The 22810-nt window shown below is 34.6% G+C and overlaps 1 protein-coding gene across 1 annotated transcript; it reads left to right on the forward strand.

Annotated features, from left to right (window-relative positions):
- Window positions 1-6452: 6452 nt before the first annotated feature.
- On the forward strand, window positions 6453-21062 carry Olr1 (oxidized low density lipoprotein receptor 1). The gene is made up of 6 exons (XM_027924004.2): window positions 6453-6595; window positions 11356-11457; window positions 13049-13294; window positions 19044-19183; window positions 19332-19447; window positions 19742-21062. The coding sequence occupies exons 1-6, from the start codon at window positions 6508-6510 to the stop codon at window positions 19884-19886; spliced, it is 837 nt and encodes a 278-aa protein (XP_027779805.1). The 5' UTR covers window positions 6453-6507; the 3' UTR covers window positions 19887-21062.
- The last annotated feature ends 1748 nt before the right edge of the window (window positions 21063-22810 follow it).

Below are 22810 nucleotides of genomic sequence, written 5' to 3' on the forward strand. Positions count from 1 at the left end.
GCTCTGCGTATCTGCTGCCTCCTCTCCATGCTCTGAGCCATGACTGACGTCTTGATCTAGAATTGTCAAGGAGAGAAGCTTTTCTCAGTATTAATTCAGTTTTTTTCTGTCTCTCTCTGCTTCCTCCTACTCCCTCTGATTTTTGTTGTCTAGGGTCTTTCTTTCCTCTTGGTTTTCTTCTCTATTTCTCTTTTATAGTCTCCACATTTGCTCTCTTTGCCTTCTTTCCTTTCTTTCTGCTATCACTCCTTTCTGTGTTTTTAACTTTCTTTCCCCACTACCCACAGGAGAAAAACATTCAAGGAGGACACATTTGTCCTCTAAATTGGATATTGTTCTAATTGGTGATGAGAACTTTAGCTTTGAAGAAGATCGAAGGATTGCTGGTGACTAAATATGTTCTCTTCTCCCCAAAACTAGTAATTCTCTTGGTCATTCACCACAGCACTCCAGGGTGACTATTGAATGTTGAAAGTCACCCTGCCAATCTCCTTTCACCTCCCTCCATGTGATTCAAAACCCCCCTTCTTCTTCTCTGGAGCCCTCCCCTTCTATGTTGATAATCAACTCTCCTGGTTCTGGGTCATTTATTTCTAAACATTGGGGTAGGGCTGAGAGATTGCCAGATGAACTGGAAAGCTGTCCCATCTTTCAAGTAGGGAGGCTTGGAAATTAGAATTTCCAAATGCTATTAATGGTCTCCTCCTCCACACTAACTCCAGTTCCCATTGAAACAGGTTATGCACAGGCATGTTTTTGAAAACTAGATTCCAAGGTTTCTTTCTTTGTTTTCTTCATTGTTGTTTTTGTCTTTTTCCTTCTTTTCCCCCCTATACTTCCCTCTCTAGGTAAAGTAGTATTGTGATCAAGGAATAGTTCTTGCCCCTCAGAAGCTGGGCACAGTGGCATTCACCTAATAGTGCCAGCTACTCTAGAGGCCCAAACAAAAGAATCAGTTCATCCCAGGAATTAGAGACCAGCCTGGACAGCATAAGATGATCCCACCTCAAAATAAATAAATAAAATGAAAAACAAATAAAAAAAAAATTGCCACTCAAGAAAATAAACTAAGATCTGAAAAAATTAAGCACATATGGAAAAGATGTAAAATACTTACAAAGAAGCTTATCTATAAGAATGAATAAATACTGTATAGATGAGTTATGCCCACATAGGTAATCTTTTATTTAATCCAAAGTACTTGATAAGACAATTAAATGTTAGTTTACAGTGATATATCTATCTCATAAGAATTAAATAAAACCACATTTCAGATCCTTTCTGACTCTGGAAGTCTAAATTATATGAAGTGGTTGTTGAGGGGATATTGCCAGGTGGGATCAAACATACACTAAAGTGCCCTCACAACTATGAAAATGTGATGAGAAGATGGAGACGGTGAACTTTATTTTTTTTTCTTAGTGAAGTAAGATAGTGAGAGAATATCCTGGTATGATGCTGGTTGTTTAAAATTTATCAGTTTCAAATCTATGAACGCTGACATTCTTTTTTAAAAATGTAAGGCTGTTGGGATTGGGACAAAGTGTCCATTCCAAGTTTCAATAGAAAACTTAGCAAGGTGGAAGGCATTCTACAGGATGAGAAGAGTAGAACTTTAATTGTGGTCCTTTAAAAGCTCAATAATTATGTAGTTTCCCCCATCTCATTCATAAAGGAGTAGAATATCCACTCGACCTGCTTTAGATATTATTTCAGAGAGGAAATAAAATCAAAGACAAGAAGTGTATTTTGAATAGACTATTTCTATTAAAAACCATCATGAAACTTTCCCTTTTATTTTTCTTTCTAAAGAAAAGAAAAAGAAATCACTTGTTATCTCTGTGACTTTGGGCAAGTTATCACATATCTTCATTGACTTAGTTTTTTTTTTTTTAACATAAAAGAGGAGTAATAACATTTATTACTTATTACTTATTATTTATAGGCTTATAGACATTAAATAAGCTAATATGTATAAAATATATATAGAATAGTCCTGATAAGTATTTTATGTGTTAGCTAAGATGATTTTAACTCTTATTTTACAAATAACCCTCACTTCTAATGTGCTGGATAATTAATGTCTTTTATGCCTCTTGTGTATATTTATATACCAGTCCCTCTCTAAGCTACATTTTAGCTCTTCTAATAGTCTGGCTCTTGAATATTTTCCCATGTTAGCCTGTCCATTTCTTCCCGCAAACAGGCCGGCCTCCACCTGTGTGAACAGGTTTGCCAATGAACATGGCTTTTCCTCTCATTGACTTTCCTGCCATGTGACTGCCATCATCTTTTTGCCCTCCAGCCTTCTAACAGGTTAGAACAAAATAGCCTTCTGTTAATGACTGCCTCAATATTTTTCTTTCATGGAATTACTATTGCCATTTCTTTTTTCTCCCCAAAGTGTTTACTGGGGAAATAAAACAACTTTTTTTTTTTTTTTTTTAATCCTAATGAGTGTGATTATGTCTTGTGACAGTTTTAACTCCGAGGTCAATTTTTCTCAATGCCTCCACAAGGGGAGTGATGACAAAGGAAAGAGAAGACTGAAGAAGGCATACATGGGATAGGGACAGAAAGGCAAGTAGCTGGAGTAGTGGGGAATGACCTCATTACAATCCTACACAACCTTGTGTAGTTCCATTAAGCCTGTGAATCATTAGCTTACACTGTGCTGTTAAGGACTTGGATTGGAACCAATGAGAGGTGCATGTACATGGACCGTCTTGCTTATGCTTCAGGGAATTGTTGTACAACCCCTGTGACAAGTTTAGCTAAAGAAGTGCTTGCTTCTGTTTCCTTTGATTAGTCTCTTTTTGACCTTGGCTAACCCAGGTCACCCACCCTCTCTGTGCTTCAGTGAAATAGAATCCAGGACTGTGATTACTCTGAGGCATCAATATCAAGCTATAAAGGGCTGATCAGTGGACTGGGCCAAAACCATGAGGTCAAGAGTAGATGAGATGGCAGAAGTCAGTCCCTTCTTAAAACCTCTGAAAGCATCTGTCTTATGAGCCAACATCGAAGCATAGGTTTTAAGTGGAAACCTCACAGGCACTGAAAATCAGTAAGGGGATTAGATTTAAGGAAGCTGAGTAAGGCAAGAAGGATTGAGTTTATAAAAAAATGAATTAGGTTTATATTCTATAAAACTTATTACCATAACCTGTGAGTAATAATATAGAGCAACACATACTTGTTATCTTGCATCTATGAATCAGAAGCTTGGGCACAGTTTAGTTGGGTCTTCTGCTTAGGGTCTCACAAAGCTGAAATCAAGGTGACTTCTGGCCTGCATTCTCATCTGAAGGGTCAAATGGGGGAAGAATTCACCCACAAGATCCCTCAGGCAGAATGCATTTCTTTGTGACGTTTGTGTCAGTGTAAACTTGCTTCTCTAAATCTAGATGGAGAAATAGAGATAGCAGAGGGAGAGGGTTTAACATAGTAGTCACTACATCTTATGTAATCACATATGCATGATCACATACATTCTATCACTTTTGCTGCTCTTCAAGTCAAAGTTCTTACTCATGTTCAAAGGGAAGAGATTATCCTGGACCATGAACACCAGGAGGAGGGGTCAATTGGAGACTTCATAGGTATGTCAAGTCTGCCCAGGTATCTGCCACACAAGGATTATAGACTGTGTTCATGGACATTTAAGAATAGGAGAAACCAAATGTCTATTGACAGATGGACAAATAAAAAAAAATATGTTCTATATGTACATAAGGGAATATTATGCAGCCTTGGAAAACAAGGAAGTTCTAATACATGCTAAAGCATGGATGAAACTTGAAGATATCATACAAAGTATAATGTAACTCAAACACAAATTGACAAATATTTTATGTTTTTACTTACATGAAGCATGCTATGGTGTATATTTTGAATGTCCCCCAAAGATCTATGTGTCAGAGGCTTGATCCCCAGCCTGTAGTGGTATTGGGAGATGGTGGAACCTTGAGGAGGTGAGGCCTAGTATAGGAATTAGGTCACTGGGGGCATGACCTTGAGAGGGATATTTGGATACTGGATCCTTCCTTCCTCTCTCTCTCTCTCTCTCCACTTCCTGTCTGCCATGACGTGAACAGCTTTGCTTCACCACATGCTCCCTGTCATGGTGTTCTGCTTTTCCAAAGACTCTAAACAACAGTCAAAGACCGTGAACTGAAATGTCTAAAATCATGAGAGCCAAAATAAACCTTTTTTCTTATAAGTTAATTATCTCAGGTATTTTGTCACACTGATGAGAAGTTAGCACAAGGGCATCTAGTTCTAGCAAAATCTGGAAACAGAATGGTGGTTTCCAGAAGAGGAAGAAGGAATAGGGAGTTGTATATATCAGAGTTCTCTAGAAAAGTAGAATCAATAGGATGTGTACATACATAGAAAGAAATTTATTATAAGGAATTGACTTAAATGTTTATAGAGGCTGAAAAGTCCAAATCAGAAGTGAGGGTCAGTAGCCCGAGGGTCCAGGAGAACTGATGGTACAATTTCTGTCCAAAGGCCAGCAGGTGAAGAAGACCCAGAAGGGCTAGGAGAGGTAGTTTTTACCCAAAGTCCATATGCGGGAGAATTTTTTCTTATTTGTGGGTAGGTTAGTCTTTTTGTTCTTCAGTCCTTCAGTTTTTGGAAGAGATCCACCCACATTATGTGTTGAAATGTGCTATATTTTACTAATTAATATGTTCATCCCATCCCCAAACACCCTATCTTGGCACCTGATGGCCCAAACAAAACTAACTGTAAAATTCACCACCACAGGAGTTATTTATTGGGTACAGAGTTTCAGATGGAAAAAATTTTAAAAGTTCTGGAGGTGGATTGTGGTGCTGACTGTATAACAATACAAATTTAATTAATTCCACAGTGAACAGTGTGTCTGAAATGGTTAAAATGGCAACCTTTTTATGCTATGAAATGTTAGTGGCATGTTAAGTAACTATGGGAATAATAAAGTGTCCTTTTTATTTCAGGATCTATTAATTCATTATTAATGGAATTTCCTAAGATTTTATTCAAGTGTGAGTCACCAGGGTTGTTGCAGAAATGTGTCCCATCAGGACCTTGCTTCCTGGCACTCACATTTCAGGGAACTGGCAAGGGGCTTGGTGATAAAGGTAAGTAACATTTTCTGGCTACCAGCTGATTTGATAAGGATGTATTTGCTACATGTTGATAATTGTGTGTGTGAACTATGTCACAGAGCAAAACATTAAATGGCAAAGAAGCTGTTTTCAATTTGGTATTAGATACACTGCACAGAAAAAGAGAATGCAGGAAAAACTTAGGGAGACGGAAGAAAATGGAATCCTAATAAGACTGTCAATATTGGTTATTTTTACTAATTAGTTTCCTAGAGACTTTATTTATTTCTCCATTCTTCTGTTAGCTATCTCTTCCTTCTTTTCCTTTCCTTTTCTTTTTTTCCCCCCAAAGTGGTTTAAAGCAAATTTTAGAATCATGTTACGTTTTACGTAAATACTTCAGAAAACATTTTTAGAAGATATGGATATTTTTTAGAAGTGCACATACTTTCAAAGAGATATTTCTTTTCTGATGAGGTGATCGTGAAAGAAAAATAGATGAGGAGTCTATCCATGAATCCAGGTAGTTAGACATACTTAAGGGGAGTGCACAGAAGAATGTTTGTGACTTGAGTCAATCACTGGTTAGACCAAAATGTATTATTTGCTGGGCAATTTATCTGTGCTAAATACTAGAACTAATAATAGTTATAACAAATATTTATTGAGTTCTTGTTATATTTCAAATACCAAATTGAAAACAGCTTTTCACTTTCACTCATTGTCTCATTTGAATCCCTATAGCAACATTATCAAGTAGACATTATCTCCACTTATAGACAGAGACATTGATCAGTGTTAAGTAATTCCCCAAGAGGAAAGACCAAGGGAGATATTTGAAACTAGCTTATCTAGTCTAATAGTTCTCTCTACTGCTATTATATGGCCACTGTATGTACCCCAAATTCAGTTCTAAAATTACCCAGAGCACCCTCTTGGAAATGGGAGTCATATGTGATTATCAATTAAAACAATGAGAATTATTAAAAAGTGTTAATTATAAGATATTATATACAGTTTGCCACAGCAAAAATTAACAAGCAAATGTGAATATTGGGCTAAATGCACCCTCTTCCATAAATTTAATATGACTTACTTTCTGTGAATTTTGGCATCCTTATCTAATGAGTACATACAACTTTTTCCCTCTAAGACTCATGGAAAATACGTTTTTCCTTTCATAAATTGCTTACTGAAATATTAGAATCACCACTTTCCCCACCTGCAATAGATGTAACCCAAGAATTTGCGTCAGTCAACTTCCCAATATGAAGCAAAGACTCCCTTTCCTCCCAGGGATGATTGAGTCATTTTTCTATTAGATAACAGAAGCTATTTAAACACTCCAGCAGAAGCTCATACACTTGTAGTTCGTTGAAGTCCTTGACTGCTACACTCTCTGATTCTTGGCATGAATTTGGAAATGACTTTTGATGACCTCAAAATGAAGCCTAGGAAGGATCAGCCTGACCAGAAGTTAAATGGAGAGAGAGCTAAAGGTACTAGGGGTGGGTAAAAGTGTACAGGGAAAGAATACCGGGGTTAGTTCAGAAATGTAAATTTATTGAAGAAAGGAGTTAAAATACCAAAACATCCAAGTGTAGGAAAAGAGAATTAATCCATTTAATGAAAAGTATTACCATTTAAGGAAAACAAATAGTATATAATGGTGGTGATGATAACTTATACTGCATATTTACTACAAACTATTCTCTATGCTATTCATTTTAAATGTTTATTTTTTAGAATGTTCAAATAATACTTTGAGATCCATACTATTATTATCTCCCTTTTATTGAGGGCCAACTTGGATCAGGAGGATTAACAAAATCACCCACATTTATGGAGCTAGTAAGTAGTAAACTAGAATTATATCACAAACTCTCATTTATTAGAATCCAATCCATGAGATGGTTCAGAAAACAAATTCATCCACTGTGTACAGTCATAATTTTTGTTTATACTTGAGGCACTGCAAATGCACTCTGAAATGTTTTATGAATTATGCAAAACAAGTTAAATGATACACAGTATGGATTAGCATAAATTATGTTCTATTGTGTATAATTGTTTGAAAATTTATACTTTCTGTTTGACACACACAGATTAAATTAAACTGCTTAGGTATACATTAATTCATAAGTCCATCTCCACAGGCAACCTGGATAAATTGCCTTTTATTTTATATTCATTCTAAAGAAAAAGAAAAAAAGGAGAGGAAGACAGAGAAGTATTGTCAGAAATTCGGATAAAGAAATTTCAAATCATGTTTCTATAAACAAGATAGAAATGTCTTTCAATGGGTAAAATAATGATGAGCATGGAATGATGTAACCCTTGAGTTGATGAACTAACTTGGTATGAAAACAGTGAAACATTTATTGGTAGACTTACAAGTTAACAATTGACATTTGTTTATTCATTCCTTCACTCAATCATTCATTCAGTATTCATGTAGTAAATGTTGAATACCTGTCTCTTGATATAATTATAAAATTAATACTGCTTTCAAAATCCTGATTAGATAAGTTACCTACTGAGAAACATCTGATTACTTTCTGATGAGAAAGTCACTAGCAGGAATGGGGAATGAATTAATGGTCTCTGAAGAACAAAGCAGTCCTCTAGATAATAGAAGATGTGCCTTTCTATTATCTATTATTTCTATTATCTGGTGTTCTGTAATTTTTTTCCTTCTAAAAATTCAGAAGTTTCATCATTCAAGAGTGGTAGGCATATCTGATGTCCTGTAATTTGAAATTAATTGTAAATTGAAATGACCAGAGAGAAAGGTCAGTTGGGACTTACAGAGATACATGCTAGGATTAGGCAATAACTTGCAAGAAATGAAACTACTTTCTACTTCTTCATTGCAAGTTTGTCACACACACGCAAAGAGAATCTGAATACTGAATCACTGAATGAGCTATCTTCTACCCTGTCAAAATTTTGATTTTTCTTTTGATACATGAGAATTTTGTGAATATTTGATCATCAATTGACTTGTATTGTTACACATTTACACTGGTAATTTTGGAATGTAATATTCCAAGCAGTCTGGCTATTGACAACTGGATTAAAGTCCTATGTTTGGGTTTTATCATCCATATATTCTTAAGGTAGTTATTAAACTTTTCTGTTTTCCTCTTTACTTAGAGAGGTGAACAATACTGGTGCTTTATTTTTTTTATTTCACAAGAAGAGGAAATCAAATTCCTTGTATGGGATTTTTTTTTGCTGAACTGGTAACCTCTGTTTTTTGAGTGGTGGAACTCATAAATGGACCTTTATATGACTGTGAAATTCATGACTTATTTTCATAAAAATAAGAAATTTTTCTCTTATAGTAACAGGCCTATAGTTGCTGTGACATGATAGATATAAATATAGTTGCATAACATAGTTGTAATTATAATTATAGGACATACTATTAATATAAGCTAAGTGCATATCAAGATTTCATTCCTATTTTTCTTTGGTCAATAACTCCAGATTCCATATATAATTTTAGTGGAATAAAAATTGAACAGCATAAAATTATGCATGGGATTCCTTGAGGAAATCCCAGTTGACTCATTGACTAAAGTTCATTTGCTTGATATCTGATATTTATTTATATTGTGTTACTTGTAAGACACTGTGTGTGTGTGTGTGTGTGTGTGTGTGTGTGTGTGTGTATGTACATGTGTACTCATATATGATCTATAATACAACTTCAGGCTTTCTGTGCTGTGGATGAAATTGATCCAACCAAGATGGATTGAGAGTTCCGTAAAGAGTCATTGTATTGAGAAAGTCAGTTCCTAAGACAACATGATGAAGAGTTGGACCTAATTTTTCTTTGAATAGATGCAGGGTCTCTGGTCTAATGCCTAGGACCATTATCCACTTAGAGTTTTGTACAGGGTGACACATAGGGGTTCAATTTCTACTACATATAGATTTCCAGTTTTCCCAGCACCATGTGTTGAAGAGGCTATATTTTCTCCAATGTATATTTATGGTACCTTTGTCTAGGATGAGATAACTGTGTTTATGTGGGTATATCCCCACCCCCACATCTGTGCTGTTCCATTGGTTTTCATGTCTATTTTGGTGCCAATTCATATACTAACAAAAATACTATATACTAACAAAATATACCATATACTAACAAAAATCATGCCATTTTTGTTAGTATAGCTCTGGTAATTTAAGGTTTGATATTGTGATACCTACTGCATCACTTTTCTTGCAAAGGATTGCTTTGGTTATTTTGGGCCTCTTATTTTTCCAAATTAATTTTATGACTGCTTTTTATATTTATATAAAGAACATCACTGGAATTTTAATAGGAATTGCATTAAATCTGTATAGTGCTTTTGGTAGTATGGTCATTTTGATAATATTAATTCTGCCTATCCAAGAGCAAGGTAGATCTTTCCATCTTCTAAGGTCTTCTTTGATTTCTTTCTTTAGGGTTCTGTAATTTTCATTATATAGATCTTTCATCTCTTTCATTAAGTTGATTCCCAAGTGTTTTTTTTTTTTTTTTGAGGCTATTGAAAATGGGGTAGTTTTCCTCATTTCCCTTCTGAGGATTTGTCATTGATATACAAAAATGCCTTTGATTTATGGATGTTGATTTTATATCCTACTACTTTGCTGAATTCATTTACTAGTTCTAGAAGTTTTCTGGTGGAACTTTTAGGGACCTAGCTTCCTTAATAAGACTCCTGTGGTACAAGAATTAAAATCAAGAATCAATAAATGGGATGGACTCAAACTAAAAAGTTTCTTATCAGCAAAAGAAACAGTCTGGGAGGTGAATAGAGAGCCTGCATCTTGGGAGCAAATATTTACCCCTCACACATCAGAGTGCTATCTCTAGGGTATATAAAGAAGTCAAAAATCTAAACACCAAAAATACAAATAACCTAATCAATAAATGGGCCAAGGTTCTGAAGAGACACTTCTCAGAAGATGATGTACAATCAATCAACAAATGCATGAAAAAATGTTCATCATCACTAGCAATTAGAGAAATGCAAATTAAAACCATTCCAGGATTTCATCTCACTCTAGTCAGAATGGCAGCTATTATGCATACACAAAACAATAAGTGTTGGTGAGGATATGGGGAAAAAGGTACACTCATACACTGCTGGTGGGACTGCAAATTGGTGCAGCCAATATGGAAAGCAGTATGGAGATTTCTTAGAAAATTGGGAATGGAACCACCATTTGACCCAGCTATCTCTCTCCTGGGTCTATACCCAAAGGACTTAAAAACAGCATACTACAGGGACACAGCCACATCAGTGTTTATAGCAGCACAATTCACAATAGCTAAACTGTGGAGCCAAAAACCTGGATGCCCTTCAGTGGATGAATGGATAAAAAAAAATTGCCATATATACACAATGGAATTTTACTCAGCAATAAATGAGAATAAAATCATGAATGTGCAGGTAAATGGATGGCATTGGAGAAGATAATAACACTAAAACAAACAAACAACAAACTAAGTGAAGTTAGCCAATCCCAAAAAAACAATGCCGAATGTTTTCTCTGATATAAGGAGGCTGACTCATAGTGGGGTAGGGAGGGGGAGCATAGGAGGAATAGATGAATTCCAGATAGGGCAGAGGGGTGGGAGGGAAAAAGAGGAGGCAGGGGATTAGCAAGGATGGTGGAATGTGATAGACATCATTAGCCTAAGCACATGTATGAAGACACGAATTGGGTGTCAATATACTTTATATACAAACAGAGATATGAAAAATTGTGGTATATATGTGTAATAAGAATTGTAATGCATTCTGCTGTCATTTTTTCAACCAATAAAAAAGATTCTAAATGGAATAAGTTACACTTCATGTATTTATAATGTCAAAATTCACTATTATGTATATCTAAAAAGAACAGATAAAAAAGAATATATTTATATCGATATACATATATATGTACTTTTATCCAATTAAAAAAAAAACAGAGTCATTTTGAAGAGATTAGACGAAGTATCAGCTTCAAAATCAGATAATCAGAGTCAGATATCTGGTTGAATCCCAGCTCTTAAAATTACCAGTTTTGTGACCATGAGTAAATTACTTAAATTCTTTAGTTGTCCATATTTTTCATCGTAAGTGTGTGATCAATTATTTGCAGAGCCATTGGGAGTATGAGAGAGAAGAAATCAAGTACAGGCAAGATCCAAAGAATGGTTTGACGACTTGCTTCTATTGTTTCTGAATTTCTGATTCTCTCTTTCCACCTCTAGGTCTTCACTTTCTTTCTTCTCGGTGGTGGTGCCCTGCTGCTGTAACTCTGGGGATCATTTGCATGGGATTATTGGTGACCATCATAATGCTGGGGATGCAGTGTAAGTACTGAAATAGGTGGTATGAGTCTACATTTATGAATTTATTTCCTAACAATTACAAAACAGCTTTGATTTAGATTTGTTTTAGAAAAAATGTTTTTAAAGTGAGTGGGAAGATGAATGGGTATATTGTGTTAATCCCTTAAATGGATAAAGACATGAAATAAAGAATACACATGGTAAAATATTTTCATAACTTCATCGAGAAAGTCTATATAAATCCAAGAATGATGGAGAGTAAAATTACTTGACGTAACTAATCCACAAACTCACTTGAACAAACGCAAGATGAATTTCATTAACTCTTGTTAAGATTTGATGAAGATGATTAAATGTCCTTAAAAATCAGAAATAGTCTAAGTAAAGCATTTTAAACTAAATGTACTTTAAATTTATAACATGGTCATTTAGGAAGAGAATGTACTAATAGGAAAAGCAGAAGTGAAAATAAGGACAAGAATATCTAAGAAAATTATACCCATCCATCTAATTTGCATATTTAGATTGTAGATCTGAACTATTTCAAGTGGCTGGGATCCAATGTATTAAGGTTTTTGAAGTGCTATTTGCTTCTGAGTTGTTCAAATTCATAAGATATTCTTTTTTTCTTTTTGAACCCAGGGGTGCTATATCACTGAACTATATCCCCAGACCTTTTTAATTTTTGAGACAGGGTGTTGCTAAGTAGATGAGGCTGGCCTCAAACTTGCAATCCTCTGCCTCAGCTTCCTCAGAAGCTGGGATTACTGGCCTGCATCACTGTGCCCGGCTTTATTTTCAATCTATCAACACTAAAGGCCTTTTCCTAATGGTTGGGAGAAGTGTCCTAGACTAGGCAGCACTGATTGGCAGAAATCTTCTTTGAAGCTTTATTGCTTTCCAACAGATTCAAGTCTGGTTTCAAGTCAAGGGATCCCCTTGAGATTGCAGCATCAAGCTTCTAGAACTGAGATCTTTTACCCATAACATTCATTGCTGCTTGATTTCACAACCTTAGTTTCAACTCCACCCTTCCTAAAATGCACTATGGCAAAAATAAAAACAAAAAATGTTTTGAGACTCTAGTGACACAGTAACTTAAAATAATTTTGGGGGTGGCTATTTCAAAATAGGGCAAGTGTTCTGGTTCTTAAATAAAATTAGGAAGTCTGGAAAGTTAGACAAAATGGGAGGGGCAGAGGAGATTTAACGCAAGAATTAAGACACAAGTAGAATAAACCACTAATGACAATTCCTATTAATAGTCACTGAGTATGGCGAGTGTCTTAGATTGTCTGCATTTTATTTTTTTCACTGTGGTGTTACTTATTAATTTTAATTTGTGCACAACTCTAATAAAAAATACTGGTAATTTTTTTATCCTAAGTATCAGAAAAGTTCCCCATATTAAAAAGACACTGCATAATTTCTGATGAAATCTGGATCATCTTCCAGTAGACTTTGAAGTGCTATTTGCTTCTCAGTTATTCAAGTTCATGAAATGTTATTGTGGATACTTACCTGTTGTCAAAATTGATTATTTGATTTTGTGAAAATTCAGTGGAACTATATTGGGGATTGGAAATGGAACCCTGATTCAGTTCTACTGTAGTATTTCAGGTGTCTGATCTCCTCAAACAACACCAAGCCAACCTTACACACCAGGAAATGATACTGGAGGGACAGATTTTAGCTCAGCAGCAGGCAAAAAATGCTTCTCAGAAGTCACAGGAGGAACTCAAGGAAATGATAGAAACCCTTGCCTTGAAGCTGGATGAAAAATCCAGAAAGCAGATGGAGCTTCACCAGCAAAATTTGGATCTCCAAGAAGCTCTGAAGAGAGTGGAAAACTTTTCAGGTATTGTGGGAGGAAAGAGGGGGAGTAGCAGGTTTTGTGTTCAATCTTTATTTTTTATAAGTATTTCTAGGCACAGAATTGTCATACTGACATTTTCATTCATGATTCATTCATTATTCATTCATAATGGTCTGCATCTGGAAGTTCTCTATTTTTGTCATCTCCACCCTACCCCATGTCAAATCCTAGAGACATCTGATTTAATGAAGCCCACTATTTGGTGGATTTAAGATTTTCTTCCTTAAAAAAAAGAGCTTCTTATTTCTTTAAAAACTCTTGTTTTTTTTTTTTTTTATTTCTCTGGAAGAACCCCCTCTCATCCTCACTGCTTGCCATAGGTACTTACTTCTTTGCATTCTACTGTATCTTAATCATCAGATTTCTTTTTCTTTTTTTTTTTTATTGTGTTTCCTACTTCCTAAGGTGCAAAATGATTTTTCATATGAAAAATTATAGCCAAAGAGAGTGAGTAATTGCTTTTAAGTTTTTACTTGCAAAAACAAAGAAGAAAGTTGACAACCTTTCCTTTTCATTTGAAATGTTACCGGTGGATGATATATAATATATATATATATATATATATATATATATATATATATATATATATATCATTATATAATTCAATTAACTTTTATTTAGTAAGTTAGTGAAATTATTATTAATTGGCAAATGTTTTAGCTGCATGTTAAAAATTATCAATAAAATTTTAAATATAAACAGATGAACTTCAAAATACAAATACTTAACTGAGTAGATCTTAATGTTTATTCAATTACTCAAGTAAAACAAACACCCTGGCACTCTCTAATGATTATGTTAATCTTAGAAATGATTAACTAGGTTTTCATTGATGAGAGAAAACCCTGAAACACTGCAGGGGTAACAATTTGGAGTCTCACTGTAAATGATAAAATAGGAATGTACATCTGGAGAGTACACACAGCAGCAAATGAACACAGCTTTAGGTTGTATACTTATGAGAACTCTTTCAAAAATGTATATAAAATCAGTTCCTTCATTTAGCATTCTTCTTTGTAACTTTTAGTATTCAGTACAATTTGAATTGTTTAGGGCATGACTGGGATTTTCAATTAATCAGATTATTTTTCTCTTTTAGAAAAAACTTGAGTGATCTCCTTACAGATTCAGCAGGATAAAAATTAAAAGTTACTTTTACTTAATGACTTTAGAAGTCATCAAAGAATCAATCTATGCCCCAATACCTTCTCTCATTCTAGTTGCACTGTTGTATTATTAAAGAATCAGCTTCCAAAGGCTGCTTCTTCTCAAAGTGAGTGTTGTATGGAGCAAGGGCTGAGCCAATGATCTTAAGGCTCCTTTGAGCTGGTAACCAATCATTCCATGGTTTCCTGTGATGTGGGCTTGATCTGTGAATGCTACATAATAAGCCAAGATAAGACTGGGGGTTAGCTCAGTGATAGAGTGCTTGCCTAGCATGCGTGAGGCCCTGGGTTGAATCCCTAGCACCAAAAGTAAATAAAAAAGTAAACAGATAAGAAAGAAAGAGAGAGAGAGAGAGAGAGAGAGAGAGAGAAGAAAGAAAGAAAGAAAGAAAGAAAGAAAGAAAGAAAGAAAGAAAGAAAGAAAGAAAGAAAGAAAGAAAGAAAGAAAAAACATCTGGTCTTGAGATATTGTCCATTTTTCTGAGGAAAATTTTCATGTACTGGAAAAGTTTATTAAACAGTTTATTTTAGTTCTGAATTAAGTGCATGGTTTACTATGCATTGCTTTACTATACATTCACACTGAGTGAAACATGAGTGAGGATTGAGAAATGAGGGAAGCCCTAGTCAGCATTGTTTACCGCGATATTTAGAAAGGATCTGAGATGGCTAGCAAATGTTTACTGAGAACCATCTAGGTGTACCTGCCCAGAACACTAAATCACAGATCTGATCATTTTAATTCAAAAACAATATATTATTAAAAAAATTATAGGCATGTACTCTGTTATCTAGTTCATCTTGAATGAGCTTTGGTAGTTTGTAGCTGCCAAATGTCTTCTTTGATATAAGGAGAGTAACTAAGAACAGAGTAGGGACAAAGAGCAGGAGAAGAAGATTAACATTAAATAGGGATGAGAGGTGGGAGGGAAAGGGAGAGAGAAGGGAAATTGCATGGAAATGGAAGGAGACCCTCAGGGTTATACAAAAGTACATACAAGAGGAAGTGAGGGGAAAAGGAAAAATAATACAAGGGGGAGAAATGAATGACAGTAGAGGGGGTAGAGAGAGAGGAGGGGAGGGGAGGGGAGGGGTGGGGGGATAGTAGAGGATAAGAAAGGCAGCAGAACACAACAGACACTAGTATGGCAATATGTAAATCAATGGATGTGTAACTGATGTGATTCTGCAATCTGTATATGGGGTAAAAATGGGAGTTCATAACCCACTTGAATCAAAGTGTGAAATATGATATATCAAGAAATTTGTAATGTTTTGAACAACCAACAATAAAAAAATTAAAAAAAAGAACAGGAGACATAATTACAGATACTACAAATATTAAAAGACAATGAGGGGGGCTGCCTAGCATTCACAAGGCCCTGGAGTCAATCCCCAGCACCACAAAAAAAAAAAAAAAAGACAATGAAACATTTTGAAATTTTATACCAATAAAATTAGCAATACAGATGAAATTTCTTGAAAGCTACAAACTACCAGATTTCTTTTCCTAAAGAGTCTTCTTGTCCTTAAAATTCTTTGCCCGTACTTCTGCATTAGACTTTATTCTGTGACACTATGTGAATGTTCACTTCATCAATCTAAATAGAATCAATGGAGGTAGACTTGCATGCAAGTGTTAGGTAGATACTTCACATTAGACAAAAATATGAGGGGTCTAAAAAGTCCCTTTATATAAAAAGAATTGAATTGATTTCAGCTTTTCAGGACTCACAATCTAGAAGAGAGAAATAGTAGCATTTACAAGATTATTTTTAACTTTGATATTATTACAAAAGCTATCTGCATTATTTAGTCTTTCTGTGGTGTGTAATCCAAACAAGTGTATGATTTTAGTCTTAGGGAATGTTTGAAAGTGTGACATGGAGTCACTTTCAGACATACATTGCTTTCTGTGAAGCGCCTGAGTGCCTTGGTCTTAGGATTAGTAGCTAAGTCCACTAATACACAGATTTCTCTCATTTTTTTTCTTGTACAGCTCATATAAGTTCAAATATGTAACTTCTTAGAATAAATATGACATAATAATTGTTCACAGATATCTATTCCTTCATTTTATACAAAGTGAGACCAAGATAAAGTTAAATGATAAAAATGATAAGTGGTTTTGTGTAAAGTTTTGCAGTTTATAAATCCCTTCCCTGTTTACAGAGTAATTTAAATTTCCAAAATAAGCAGAGATTTCTAGATAGGATGATATTTAGCAAGTGTCATACATATATTTAATCTTTTTTAGGGAGGGAGCTTTCAAAGAAATAAATGAACACAGAGCTCAAAGAAAGCTTGGAGGAGGCTTTTATATCAAGGGCAGGAATATTTACATAATCAGACATAGCTATATACCAACCAACAGTTTATTTCATAGGCAAGACTGTGAAACATTTCTGTTTTTATCAGTTGAAAATTGTATGGGATTAAATATATGTCAGAACCATTCAGAACCACCTTTCAGGGATGTCAAGCATGGACAACTAATTAAACTCAGTAAATGGTATGTTTGGTGTGGGCAGATACACCAGGTAATGTGTTACACTTCTCGACAGTGTCAGATAAAGGCCACTTAGTAGATATACTAAATAAAGTTTTTCTTTCATCAATTAGCTTTGAGAAGATCATAAATAAATAAATATTAAAATACCATATGGAAAAATATGCAAGTTTTGTCTGTCCTATAAACAAGGGTGTTGTCTTAATGCATATATGAAGAGGGAGAGTGATTATTTATGTGTTTGCTTGAAGTCATTAAGCTAGTGAGATGCAGGGGCTTCACAGTAATGGATTTTACACTTAGCACCAGCAATAGCAGTGGTTCTCAGACCTTAGTAAGCAAAGTGCTTGTTAAAAATGGCAGATTCCACATTGACTCCAAGATTCTGCATCAGAAAGTCTTGTGAGTATCACTGAGAAATGTGTCCTGAAAGAGTTCAAACTTAGAAATTTGAGAGGTAGTGTGTCACAGTGATTAAAAACATAGACTCTAGAGTTAGACTGACTAGGTTCAAATTCCTCTTTTCTCTATTTGAGAAATGAAGAATAATAACGGAGCCTACCTCAATGAGTTGTTATGAGGACTAAATGAGTTCATATATGTGAAGTACTTCTAGTGGTTTCTTGCACATGGTAAATAAGATTTGTGTCTTTTTCAAGTTTATATCTCATAATAATATATGGTAATTATGTACATTTTATATAGTATTATAATGTTAAGTAATATTATATGTATATTTCATGCATACACAAGGAAAAAAGTTGGTTTCAATTCTATATTTTAAGTGTTTTCCTTATTTTGTCAAAGTTTGTAAACTTGCCTAAGCTTTCGACCACAAAACTGATATTTTTGACACTTATATAATATGAAAGGCACGTTAAGAGGCTAAGATGGTTGCATTTGTTGCTTTCAACTTGACCCTTTGCATGTCCTTCTCAATCACTATCCTATTTTATTGCTCAGGGTCCTCCTGTTTTAGCCTCTTTGATGAAACCTATTCTTAAATTATCTTGGTTTATGGCACAGTAAAAACTGAATTAAAATGTAACTATTTTGAAAGATTTTATTTTTTTTCTACACTTTGGTAGCAGTCTAGATCAAAGGGCTCTGTCTTCCTTAAAATGTCATAAACTTAGGCAGAAGACAACACTAAGGATGAGAATGACACTAGTGATAAGATGGCCCGGGGGGTGGTTGAAAACATTCATATTCTCACTGACCTTGGCACATTTTGCATATTGCTAACTTCCTGAGTTGTGTTTGCTAGTCTCTCTGGGAATTTTGCTGCTGAGAACCTTCTTAATATTTGAGATTTTACTGAGGTTGAGGTCTTTATTTTGCATCAATATATTATTCTCCCTAAAACAACTTTGTCCCAAAGAAGTATAGTGTGTGACACTATGTAACACTAAACTTTCTAGCAATCATATGTATAAAAAGAAGCAGATTAGTTCTAGTAGCATATTTAGGTTTATCCAAAATATCTGAAATATTTATTCAATATTAGTATAAAATTACTAATAGGATATTGTCCATTGTTTCATATAAAGTTTTCAAAATTGGGTATGCATTTTATCTTTATAGCACATCTTAATGCAGACTAGCCACATATGGTCATTGTCTCAGTCAGCACATGTCTAAAAGTAGAAGGCACAGTATTTAGGCCTAATCCATTATTCAAAGATGTGTAGTTTTAAAATTCATAAGCCTAACTTCTTAATAACAGAGTGGCTATTAAATATCCATTTTCCAACTCTCACTTCCATTATTCCATACATAACTTTAAAAAGTAGATTGGGTTCTAAAATCACATTGCAGCTTATCCTATTTTTTAACAGAGGAAGTGAAAATGCTAAATGAGAAATAAATTTAGTTATTAAAACAAATGGAGAAATAAAGACCATAAGGTTATTTAGGTATTTGTAGAGTACAGATATATTTTAATGAAGACGAAATGGTATGCTTGTGAGGGGACTAAGGCTATAATTAGTCACATAATTGCAGAAATATTTGTATTCAAACATAACTCACTGATTAAGTATACAACACTTCCCAGGTCCTTGTCCCCAAGATTGGATCTGGCATGAAGAAAGCTGTTACCTATTTCCCTCTGGACTATTTAATTGGGAACAGAGTCAAGAGAACTGCTTGTCTTTGGATGCCCAATTGCTGAAAATTAATAACACTGATGATCTGGTGAGTGTTTATGAATAATTATGGGACTGGAGCATTGATAGCAACACAAATCTAGTTTAGGACCTGGGGGGAGAACCACTTGTTGGAGAGCCAAAATAGCTGTTTTGTAACATCAATTCAATCAAATCAGAAACATTACTCTCCACAGAATTTCATCCAGCAAGCAATCTCCCATTCCAGTTTCCCATTCTGGATGGGATTGTCACTGAGGAAACCCAACTACGCGTGGCTCTGGGAGGATGGTTCTCCTTTGGTGCCCCACTTGTAAGTTTCTTATTCCTTTTGATACCCCTTTTAAGTTTTCTGTTTCTTATTGTTATCTACTTTTAAAATTATTGCCACATTCTACTATTGACCTCATTTGCCACACTGAACCTTGGGGAATTTGCCAAAGTCTCTCTTCACCTTTCTCACAAAGGGCTTTGCCCATTTACCCTTTCAGATCTCTCTTGAGCTTTTCTTCCCATATTTATTGATTTGAAGTTTTAAGACAAAGCTACGTTTCTGAAACAAGGTGGCAGTAAATTTATTTTTTTTTTTAATCTTCTTCACCTGCAGGTTTAGACTCCAAGGTGCCGTTTCCCAGATGTATGCTTCAGGCACCTGTGCATATATACAACGGGGAGCTGTTTTTGCTGAAAACTGCATTTTAGTTGCATACAGTATATGTCAGAAGAAGGCAGTTCTACTGAAAGCACTGTGAATTTGAAGGATCTGGATAAAAAGGTCTTTTATTCTGGAAGTTAAGCTATTCTTCATCTTCACTTACGTACAAACCATGAGAGCCCTGAGAACTGAGGTGATGAGCTGGCTACAGAAACTGACTGGGTTTTTTCAGAAACTAAGACTAGGAATCCAGCTGCCTACTGCCTTTAGATCCAGAGTTGTAGATTCACTTTATTTATCATCTATCTATCTATCTATCTATCTATCTATCTATCTATCTATCATCATCATTGTCTGACATTTTTCAGCTAGTGTGTCCCAAGCCTCCTTGCTAATTTTCAAACCATCTTCCATTTTCTATTTTAAAATTTGGCTCCTCTCCAACCTTGGGAACCATCTGCTCAATTTTCTCTGTCTTCCCCCACCCTTCTAATACTGCATAGAAGACAGAACATAGAGAACTTACCCAACTATAGACAGAAGGCAAAAAAAGGGGAAATGGACCTGGTAAACAGTGCCCATGAAGGAGAACTAGAGAAAGACCGCACCAAAATCAAGAAGCTCACATTCTCAACTTAAAAGCCATTGTCTTTTTAATTTTGACCTATTTCTAGACTCCACCATTTATACATGTTCATATTCCCCCCAACCTTTACCACCACACACACACATTTTGGGACAACTGTGGTGCCCCAGGAAATAATTAGTAATTGCATGGTCTTTTCCATGTACTAATTCACAACCCATTATCAGTTTCTGAATCAGTTATTATTTCTTCATTTTTTCTTCCTCCAAAGGACAGTCTAATAGCTTTAACCCCTCAAAATAGCATTTGTTAGAATCTCAGGATATATGACCCAGAGGCAAAAATAATAGAATTTTACCCCCCTAAATTACATTCTTCTCTACAACTCTCTTATGAGATACTATGAGAAACATAAAGACTAAAAAATCAAGACACTCAATTGTAGAACAAACTGAGCCAGATATGTAAATATTGCTGAATAGAAACAGATGAAATTAGAAATATCTCTCCTATTTTCAGAGCTTTCCACCCCCTACACAGGCTATTTTCTTTAAAAGAACCTTTCCATTTGCTATATATAATCTATCATCATATATGTAAATATGTTATAATATATATCCAGCATCATTATACACAATATGTATAATGACATCTGTATGTTTTTTAAATAAAGAAACTACACAAGTATTTTGAGGGTTTTTAAATTGGGTTATCTATGTACTAATTTTTTAGTTTTGAGATCTGTGTATATTTGGGACAAAAGCCCTTTATCTGATATGTGACTTGAGAATTTTGGTTGTCTGTCTCTGCCTTCTTTTCCTTCTCAAAACTGTGCACTCACAAAAGGAGAAGTTTTCAGTCTTGATGAAGTGCACTTCCACGTTTCTGTTGTTTAAGAACTCATTGCTTAACTCAAGGCCACAACATTTTTCTCCTATTTTGTTTTTCTGAATTCATGGTTTTAGGATTTACACTGAAGTTTATGACTTATTTTAGAGTAATTTGTGAGTTATGTATTGAAGTTCACTTCTTTGCTTGTGGATATCCAATTGTTTTAGTAACATTTGTTGAGAGGCAATTCTTCTCTGCACTGCTTTTGCATGTTTGTCAGCACTACTGTTCATGCATATGTGAATTTATTTAAAAACTCTTTACTCTTTTATGGATGTATTTATTTTTATACCACTTCCACCACACTATTTTGAATACTGAACTGTTACAGTAAATCTTGAAATCACATAGTGACAATCCTTCTATTTTGTTCTTTTCAAAGAAGTTGTTTTGGCTGATTTATTTATTTTTTATTTTTTTTTAAATTTTTTATTGTTGGTTGTTCAAAACATTACATAGTTCTTGATATATCATATTTCACACTTTGATTCAAGTGGGTTATGAACTCCCATTTTTACCCCGTATACAAATTGCAGAATCACATCAGTTACACATCCATTGATTTACATATTGCCATACTAGTGTCTGTTGTATTCTGCTGCCTTTCCTATTCTCTACTGTCCCCCCTCCCCTCCCCTCCCCTCTTCTAATTTTGGCTGATTTATGTCATTGTATTTCCATATTCATTTTTTAATTGACTCATCTATTTTTATAAAAATCTTTTGGAATTTTGATTTTGATTGCATTGAATCTACAGATAAACTTCAGGAGAACTACATCTTGAAAATAATAATTCATCTGATTTCTAAGCAAAGTACATTATTTAGGCATTCTTTAATCTAAGTAAAATTTTAAAGTTTTCTCTGTAAAGATATTTTACCTATTTTGTTAGATTATCATTATGTATTTTATAATTTTGAAGTTAAAGTAGATGACATTATCATTTGTAATTTTTCTATACAAATATGAGTTGCTAGTATATAGAAACACAAGGGATTTTTTTTTGGTACTAACTCTATCTCAAAATACTGAAAAATTCAGTTCATTCTCCAAATAATATTACACATATAGAGCACAATTTTTCATATTTTTGTGTATAAAGTGTGTTCATGCCAATTCATGTCTTTATACATGTACTTTTTTTTGTTCTGTTGTATTTTCTATATAGGGAATCATATCATTTGTAAATAATACACTTCTGGTTTTGTTTATGTTTAGCTTAAAAATAAAACCAGCCCTTGTCACTCCATCCTGGCTTTAAGTAAAATCCAAGATAATTCTTTTGTTATTAGGTACTTTTAGCTTCCCATTGGGAGCTACTTTATCACTGAACAAGAATTTGTGGAGACAAAGCATCTCTCTAAAAAGAGTCTAGTCTAAAACTGGCAGGTGAATTTCTTGACTGTTTTGTGTCTGGTAGTTTCTATTTCAAAGTTGACACAGCTATCTTCTTGAGCCACGCTAACAGTGCCTGTGAATCCTTTGCATTCATGCTTATTACTCCTTGGTTCTCCAATCTAGGCAGGCACCAGCGCATTGATTCC

The sequence above is a fragment of the Marmota flaviventris genome, chromosome 3 (assembly GCF_047511675.1).
Source record: "Marmota flaviventris isolate mMarFla1 chromosome 3, mMarFla1.hap1, whole genome shotgun sequence".
Classification (NCBI taxonomy): Eukaryota; Metazoa; Chordata; class Mammalia; order Rodentia; family Sciuridae; genus Marmota; species Marmota flaviventris.

Bases quoted from the DNA above. Each gene is read 5' to 3' on its own strand.
- Olr1 (XM_027924004.2), top strand. From the start codon at position 6,508: ATGAATTTGGAAATGACTTTTGATGACCTCAAAATGAAGCCTAGGAAG. The intron at 11,458-13,048 runs GTAAGTACTGAA...GTTCTACTGTAG, and splicing joins CATAATGCTGGGGATGCAGT to TATTTCAGGTGTCTGATCTC. The intron at 13,295-19,043 runs GTATTGTGGGAG...AACACTTCCCAG, and splicing joins GAGAGTGGAAAACTTTTCAG to GTCCTTGTCCCCAAGATTGG.